This window comes from Mytilus edulis, chromosome 10 (assembly GCF_963676685.1).
Source record: "Mytilus edulis chromosome 10, xbMytEdul2.2, whole genome shotgun sequence".
In the NCBI taxonomy this organism is placed as follows: domain Eukaryota; kingdom Metazoa; phylum Mollusca; class Bivalvia; order Mytilida; family Mytilidae; genus Mytilus; species Mytilus edulis.
This window is the reverse complement of record NC_092353.1, coordinates 21188399-21197850: the sequence shown is the minus strand read 5'-3', so window position 1 is coordinate 21197850 and position 9452 is coordinate 21188399. Positions and strand designations below refer to the sequence as shown.

The window sequence follows — 9452 nt, the reverse complement described above, 5'->3', positions numbered from 1 at the left end:
ATATACAAGACCTATTGCTTACGGTATCTGAGATATGGACTTAATCACAAACTTAAAGTTGTTCACTGGTCTATGAAACGAGGTTGAGGTCAAGTGAAAACTGTCTGACAGGCATGAGAACTTTGAAAGGTACGCAAATACTTAATATAGTTATCCTTTTACTCTTAATAAGAGAGAAATTAAGAATACTAAAAAGCTTTTTTTTAAGTAGTCAATAAACCATGTAAATGAGGTCAAGGACAAAAAAACATATGACAGAAGGAAACTTCATAACATAACACATCTATATACAAAGTATGAATGATCCAGGTCTTCTACCTTCTGAAATATTAAGCTTATAAGAAGATTGTACACATTGCTTAATCACTGTCAAGCTTTCTGCAGAAGTCACAGGCTCGACAAAAATAAAATTAAACACAATGTTTTATAAAGTATATTGTGGTTCTAGGAGTATCTGCAACCGGTGTATATTATTGCAAAAAAGTACATTACAAAAAATCATGTAAAAAGGAATCTGAAATAAAAATAACAATTGGAAATAATCTACCAGTAACAAAAAATAATTATCCTTAAAAATAAGTTAATGTTTCTTCTTCTGATTTATTTTCCTGAACACTATGGAGTTCTGCTGGTTGGTTGGTATGGGGTAGTGGTTGATATATCCTTAGATGTAATATACTACCATCATCAGATTTTACCTGAAACATACAAAACAAATGTAAGATATTCTGTTTGTGCTATTAAGGTTCATGTGGACTTTTTTGTCTTAAAATTTTCACTAAGTACAGAAAAACCTGTGCATCTGGAAATGTTTTAAGGCATAGCATGCCCTAGATAAATAAAATTCAAATATATTTTATGTTTTAGAAAATTATAAACTTTACTGGATTTTACAGTGCACTTTTTTTCATTTTTCCAGAAAGTGAAAAAATAAATTAAGTTGGAAAGAGGTTTGAGATCTTCCCCACAGGTAATAATTGAAGTGAACTGTATAGATTGATTTGGACAATACAAGGACAATAGATACCTGGCAATAATTGGTGATTTAAACTGTGGACCATATCAAGTGAAACTCAACTGTTTGTTAATTCTATCATCTTCTGAAGGGACGAAAAATAGTGCACTGCAAAATCCAGTTAAGAGGGAGGGTAGGAGGGGTCCTGATCCCGAAATCCCGAGCTTAAAAACACGAAATCCCGAAATCCCGGGCTTTAAAAACATCAAATCCTGAGGTCCAGAAATTCGATAAAAGAATTCCCGGATCCCGAAAGGGTCAATCCCGAAATCCCGAGCGTAAAAAACCTGATCCTGGAGTCCCGGTAAAGGTCCTATCCCCCCTCAGTTAAGTTTTAAATTTATTAAATCATACAATGCATTAGAAATTTGTTTATCAAGGGCATTCTATGCCTTAAAACTTTTATTGATGCGCAGGTTTGTCTGTAACTCGAGTAAATTTTGTGGGTAAAAATGCAGCCATTTTAGCCAAAGGGTCCACATGAACCTTAAAAACCTGATTGTAATTCATGAAGTAGACTTCATTGGGACAATCAGACATAAACATGGAAGGATGGACAGACAGGGGTATATAAATACAGAAATATGTACTTAACTAGTATACAACATTATGTATTCTTGTCTTTATTTAACAGATACTTGTTCAGTCAGAGGACTTACTTTAAAATGAGTGATTAAGAAATCACTAATCCAAGTGACATTTTTCCAGAAATGTTGTAAGTAAGAGTTGTCTTTCTTAGGGAATCACCTATTTTGAAAAGTAGTACAAATAAATCACCAGACTGAATTATATAATACTAATTATCCAGGAACTAATTAATACTGCTACAATTATCAGAACCAACATCTTGTCTTTAGCATGACCGGTCATGTCAGGTGATGACCTTGTAGTTGTACTGAATCTTGGATAATGACATGAAAACTACTTGTCTATTAAAGTATTGTTATTTCAATTACCTCCCTCCCCCCCCCCCCCCCCCCCCCCAGTAATACAAACCAAAAGTATTCTTTAAAATTACCTTTACAAAGTAGTTGGTCCCTGCTACAACTTGTGTACCATATTTCAAGGCTGCCAGTTTGCCATAATTTTTCCCTGTCTTTTCATTTACTGCACCAGTAAGCTGGAATAAAATAGAACTTTGTAAATATATTGAGGTTAAAATCTCTTATTTTTGTACTAAGGCATTAATGAATCAATAATGATTATAAAAGATTTTTTGCAAAATATCATTGGGAATTAATTTCAGTTTCAGTTCAGCTGAGAATGTTTTGTCATGCATGATCAAAATTATTCACAATATTGAATCCATGTTTAAATTTTGACACTCCTTTATAGATTGCTTTTATTTAGCAATGTCTTGTTTTAAGCATTGCATTGTATTATGATGGAACATGCTTTCAGAGGAGAAAGAAAAACTATGAGCTCTAAAGAGCCTGTGTCTCTCACCTTAGTCTATGTGCATATAAAACAAAAGTCACACATTATAGACAGGAACTGAAGTCATGACAAAATTGTGTTTTGGTGATGGTGATGTGTTTGTAGATCTTACTTTACTGAACATTCTTGCAATAACTCTTTAAAGGGTCAATTGACCATTTTGGTCATGTTGACTTATTTGTAGATCTTACTTTGCTGTACATTATTGCTGTTTACAGTTTATCTCCATCTATAATAATATTGAAGATAATAACCAATAAATTGCTTTGCTGATGGCAGCTGGATACGACCACAGAGGTCCAACCCTGAACAGATGGGACAAAAATGGACACAATATTCGTGCTTGATACAGGTCTGAATTTGGATTGAAATTAAATATTTGACACATAATAAGAACTATGAATTGGTTATAGGATTACAATTTATATTCAATTTTTTGCTTTTGTGCAATACACTATGCTGTTGCGAATTGCCCCCTACCCCCAAAAAAAACGTTACCCCATTTTTTTTTGCTTTTGAGTAATACACTATACTGTTGTGAAGTAACCTCTTTTCCAAAAAAAAATTTCCCTCAAAATATGGTCATAATCTCAATTCAAATTTCCAATAGAGTTTGCAACCATAATTACTCATTCAAATAAATCATAAAAGTTTCAAAATAGAAAATGGCATACATTATCATGGCTTAAAATAGATATTCCTTAATCAGCATTTTTTTAAATAGTAACTTCTAATAATAAATTGACAGCCAATCACCTCAAGTCAATACAACATTTCTTTATACATTTATAATCTAAAAGCAGTGTAAGGGAGGTAATTCAAACTTATAATTTGTATTTTTTTTTAATTGTCCACTTACAAGGAAACCCTTATTTTCTCCTTTTGTGGCCCCTAAATCCTATTCGGTTTGAGCCATATCCCCCCTCCCCCAAAAGCCAATCCTAACCATCCCGTTGTGGAATGGAAACTTGTGATATAATTTTACACCATTCCACAAGTTATTGTCTGGCAAATGGACTATCAGATGGCCAACAAATCGACGCAATACTATTAGACTTTGCCAAAGCCTTTGATAAGGTGCCACACAAGCGACTTCTCCATAAGCTCCAATACTATGGAGTCAGTGACTATACTCTCAAATGGGTGGAGAGCTTCCTGAACAGTAGGAAACAACATGTTCTAGTGGAGGGAACAATGTCAGACGAAGCAGAGGTAGTTTCTGGTGTACCACAAGGTACAGTAATGGGACCCCTGCTCTTTCTTGTCTTCATCAATGACCTCCCTGAATCGGTTAACTCGAGCGTGAAATTGTTTGCTGATGACTGCCTGTTATATCGTCCTATTCGATCCACTAGCGATTCCACCAAGCTACAAGACGACCTTGATAAATTAGAAAAATGGGAAAATGATTGGCAAATGGCGTTCCACCCGCAAAAATGCACCACCATCCATATCAGCAAGAAACGCAAACCCACCATATGCGATTACCATCTGCATGGCCATACCCTTGAAAGCGTCCCAGGCGGGAAATACCTTGGCTTATACATCAGCAAGGACCTGTCTTGGCGTGAGCACATTAACCAGACCACAGCCAAAGCCTCCAGATCTGTTGGATTCCTGCGAAGGAACCTCAGATGTTGTCCTCAGGAAGTAAAAAGTCAAGCCTACACAACTTTAGTAAGACCCGTCCTCGAGTACGCCAGCGCTGTCTGGGATCCCTACCAGCAACAACAAATCCAACAACTGGAAAACGTACAACGCCAGGCTGCTAGATTCGTAATGGGGGACTTTTTCTCGAGGGAACCAGGTTGTGTGACTAAAATGACTCAGCAACTAGGTTGGGAACCACTGGAACATAGGAGAGCTAGGAGCAGAGTCATCATGTTCTACAAGATAATAAACCATATTGTAGAAGTTCCTGTTCACCACCTGCTCAGCCATCATGATACCAGAACCCGTGGTTCCGTGTCAAATAACATCAGACAGATAAGGACCAGACTGGACTGCTTTAAATATTCATTCATCCCAGCCACCATCATATCCTGGAACAACATACCTCCAGATATCCGAGCTTCCCCGTCTGTGGAACACTTTCGACACGCCATCCAAGATGTCAGCGTGTCGACACTACTCCACATCTAAATTACAGCACCGTTTTTAACTGTACATACAGATCTCTTTTTAGCTGTACATACTTGAAGGTTTTTAGCTGTTCACTCACGCTGGAGTATATACACTCAAATATGAGTCCACTCCTTGACGGGAAGATAGATAGATAGAGTAGAAACATGCTTATTTGGGACACTTTTTGGCCCCTAATTCCTAAACTGATTGGACCATAACCCCCAAAACCAATCCCAACCTTCTTTTTATGGTTATAATAACTTATAACTTTGTGTTTAAATTTCATAGATTTCTATTTACATTTACAAAAAGTTGATGGTATAATTTCCGTAACTAAAGAAGAAAGGAAACCAAATGTCTTCTAACCTGTTCAACTAGTACTTTCACATCATCGTCAGCATCAACAATATTACCAAGACCGCCACACATCATTTCTACGTATTGCTCCTGTTACTGTTAAATGAGGAAAACTTTCAAAATTTAATTACACTCGCGCACCCAGGTAAGCTAATGGATCTGATTCATCAAAACAAATCATGTGATGGACTTCTGTGTTGGTTATAAGGTTATAGGTCAAACCTTACCAAATTAAATGCTGTTATAAAAAAAAATATCATACTCTTATAATCTATCAAACAATACTGTTCTATTTGAACAAAGCCATGACAATAAAAAAGTATATTACCAGTTTACATTAATTCTGTATTCTTACGTTAATATATTACACTTTTACCGCATAAAGGTTTATGTGCAATACCACAAATCATTTTTTGACAGCATAACACAACAACTTATCATATAAACTTGAAATCAATTTTTGTTGGATTTGTTATTAAACCGTAGGTGCACAACTCTAGCCTTCATTATGTCGTCCCTTATCTTAGCCAATTTTTATCTCTACGATGATTGAGTAATCAGGTTAACAAACACAAAATACAGTGCGACTTACATTTGCGTGTGGAATTTCAATGAGTCTTCAATATGACAGTGATAACGTTTACGCAAAGAAATGGTAATACGTTTGAGCGAACCGTTATGTTTTTGCCTGCGTTTTTACTTGTGATTTAAACCTGAGAATAACCTTAAGTTTTCATATTTCTTTAAGAAAATAAGTTATGTCGTTGGTAGTATCGGATCATATATGTCCTGCATAATTTTTATAAATTTACTAGAGAGTCATATATATACAAGCCGCAAGTACTACAAAGCAAACAAAATATGCTATGATATGCAAGTATTAGCAAGCGAGACAATACATGCACAAATTTTAATGAATAAGCACTGTTAAACATTTAGCATATAAAAACTAAGCAATGCAAAATTGATAAAATATTGTAAAGAACGTTCATGAAAAATCTTGTTAGGCAATACACATTTGCATGAGTCACCATTCTAGTTGGGTATTACCTTTTTAACTGCTTCAAAGTGGTCGCGACATTAAATTCATTATGTAACTTAATCATCCCCGAGTGTAGGCTAGCAACCGCATATCTTTAGAAATGCAAACCTAGCAATGTTTTTCTTAGGCAGCAACCATTTGATTTTCTGGGGGGGGGGGGGGGGGGCTATGGATTTTTTTTTCGCGACAAGTCGAAAACATTTTTTTTCTTTCAATTTTAGCATTACATATAGTGGCAGCTTCTTCTTTAGTTACGGAATACCATCAACTTTTTGAGGATTACTTTCCGGCGCATGCCTGTATGAGGTCGCTTTAAGTTAATTTCATTTTTTTTTATTACTTTTATTTATTTATGAAATTTACAATTTTTTTAGTTTCAATTTTTACATTTTTTATATATATTTTTTTTATAACTATAAGATAAAAACAATAAGCACATTAAGTTCAGATGAAAGTATGTTTTAAGGAGCACCTCATGAGTGAGTGCATCCTTAAAGTTGTCTGTAGTGGTTTGGTTTGAGATATCGGGTGGTAATTTGTTCCAATCTTTGATTGTTTGGCTGAAAAAAGAAAATTTAAAGGTGTCTTTATTACACTGAAGTTGTCTGTATGTCTGTTGATGGGTAGTTCTTGTTTTAGACTGGCTTTTTATGAGTATATCTTGCGATAGTATTGCAATTTCATTGTTGATGACTTTGTGCAACATTTGGAGTCTGGTTTTTAGTCTGCGTTCTTGTAAGGATTGCCATTTTAGATGTTCTATCATTTCAGATACACTGCTGGTATTGTGATATCTGTTGCAAGTATATCTTGCAGCTCTTCTTTGTACTTGTTCCAACTTATATATGTTTTCTGAGGTGTATGGATCCCAAACTGTACAGCAGTATTCTAATTTTGGTCTAACTATTGTTTGGTATGCTCTTTCCTTAACTAATTTAGAATTTATTTTTAGATTACGTCTGATGAATGCTAATGATTGGTTTGCTTTTGCTGCTGATTGTTGAATATGTTTGTTCCATTTGAGGTCTGAAGAAAGTGTAATGCCTAAATATTTTGCAGATTGAACTTGTTCTAAGATATGACCATGCATGTTGCAATAAAAATGTATTTGTTTTTTCTTTGTTGATACTCTAAGGATGTAAGCTGAGGGGGAAACAAACACATTTTTTTTTCTGAGAATCAAAAACAAATTATTTTTTTCTCCAAAAACTGGAAACATTGCTGTCCTCCTATCCTTACCCTCACTCTCAGGCAGCCTTTTTCTTTGCTTGGTCTTTCGTCACCAGTTGATATCGTGCGTTGTGTATGAGGAATACTAGTCTTCTTGATTGGAATTCTATTTGAGATATCAGGTCAGAATGAGATGTGATTCTGTATATCTTTTGTATTTTTATAATGTCCATTAATACTTGAATTGTCATTTCACATGTGAGATCTTCTACTCGCACATTCCCATTTGTGGTTAGTAGGTTCTTAATTGTTTGTAATATTGGATCTCGCAGGTAATTCCACGCTTACCATTAATAAGTGTTAACTCTTCAACTGCCACTATAACTCCGAGTCTATGGATTTTTTATGATTGCATACTAGATTTCTCAAGCAGTTCCGTGGCCATTGTCACACTTATGTATGTCGCTAGCCAAGGGTTACGATTCACTTCCCTCCTCTCCACCAGGGAAGTGGGTCGTAACCCTTGGCTAGCGAAGATGAGTTTGGTGATTATGATTCTCAGGAATCATTCTAATTGGATACATCAAAATCACATCATTTTTTACAATTTACTTTTTACAAATCAAGAATTTTAAATTGATACGATACTATAATTCGAAATAGCATTAGTTAAGGAACAAAATAAGCAAAAAATTATATAAATTAGAGAACTACTTTTCGAGATATTTGAGTTTAAACAATGGCGGGAAAAGGCTGACTCACACTGTGTTATCGTAGTCTCAGTTTATGTTAAAAATCAAACCTCAGGCACATAAGTGTAATACAAGAGGACACATACTTTACATTTGGGCTTCGTGTTGAAGACTGTACTTTGACCTATAATGGTTTACTTTTACAAATTGTGACTTGGTTGGAGAGTTGTCTCATTGGCACCCATACCACATCTTCTAATATCTATTATATAAAAAAGAAGATGTGGTATGATTGCCAATGAGACAACTGTCCACAAGAGACCAAAATGACACAGACATTAACAACTATAGGTCACAGTACGGCCTTCAACAATGAGCAAAGCACATACCGCATAGTCAGCTATAAAGGCCCCGATAAGACAATGTAAAACAATTCAAACGAGAAAACTAACGGCCTTATTTATATAAAAAAAAATTAATATGTATTTATTTATCATATATTATATATATATTACATGTCATTGTACTGATAAATGTATAATCTTTATTTCAAAATTACCGCCATATAAAGGGTCTAAGCAAAATAAAGATAATTTACAGGAAAAAAGAAGTACAAATGTAGTAATGAAAAATGTCACGCGGCAAATAGAATACATCCTTTGTTATATAAAATTGAGAATGGGAATGGGGAATGTGTCAAAGAGACTGCAGCAACAAACCGACCAAATGGGACTATAACACAGCGAGAAAATCACCCACCAGAGACGTGCTTCGGCGACCTTAAACAAAACTGTGTATTTTTTATAGTTCAGTGATAATGGAAGTCATACTTAACTTCGAAATTTATAAATGAATTGAGATTAAAAATCATACAAGATTTACAAAAGTAAGAGGTTCCTTGCTTGCGGTGGGGCTAAGCGTGCCGGTCACTTTGTGAGATCTCAACCCTCCCCTATACCTCTAGCCTGAGACTACTATAGTCTCAGCTCTAGCCAATATAGATAACAGTATCGTAACTATGAGGGGCCTGATGGTTTTTTTTCGTTCTTCGTGGTCCGTTTTTCTACAGATTTTTTTATATATATTTTCGTGATCCGTGATCATGTAAATTAATTTTCTGTGAATCGTGACTGACAAAAAAAATCGACTGGTGAAACGTGATGAGACAACCCCTGAGGCCACCTCAACTATATGTTTAATTTGTGACATGGTCATTTTTTTGTACACATCCCCCTTTTTCCCTTTGGGGAAATAATTTGTAAAAATGTATCTTTTATAATAGTCTTATCTGTATAACAGGGGCGGATGCAGGAATTTTCGAAAGGGGGGGGTGCTAACCCAGGTAACCCAGGGTAAAGGGGGGGGGGGGGTGCAAAACATATGTCCCGATACAAATGCATTGATCGGCAAAAATAAAGGGGGGTGGGCACCCCCGGAACCCCCCCCCCCCTGGATCCGCCACTGTATAAACTTTCAGTGTTTTTCTGGGACTACATTATGTCATATATATATCTGGTCCTTACGGGCTAACCAGTACGTTACCTGTTACCTAGTCTTTATCTTCCTCCTCTAGCAGGAGATTCGCTTCTAAAGCGTACTTCTTATTTGCACCCTT

General features: G+C 35.5%; 1 protein-coding gene across 1 annotated transcript; it reads right to left on the bottom strand.

Annotated features, from left to right (window-relative positions):
• Positions 1-420: 420 nt before the first annotated feature.
• On the bottom strand, positions 421-5146 carry LOC139490613 (cystatin-B-like). Its single transcript, XM_071277505.1, has 3 exons — positions 4943-5146; positions 2034-2135; positions 421-698 (listed from the first exon to the last, which is right to left on the bottom strand). The coding sequence occupies exons 1-3, from the start codon at positions 5006-5008 to the stop codon at positions 570-572; spliced, it is 297 nt and encodes a 98-aa protein (XP_071133606.1). The 5' UTR covers positions 5009-5146; the 3' UTR covers positions 421-569.
• Between the last annotated feature and the right edge of the window lie 4306 nt (positions 5147-9452).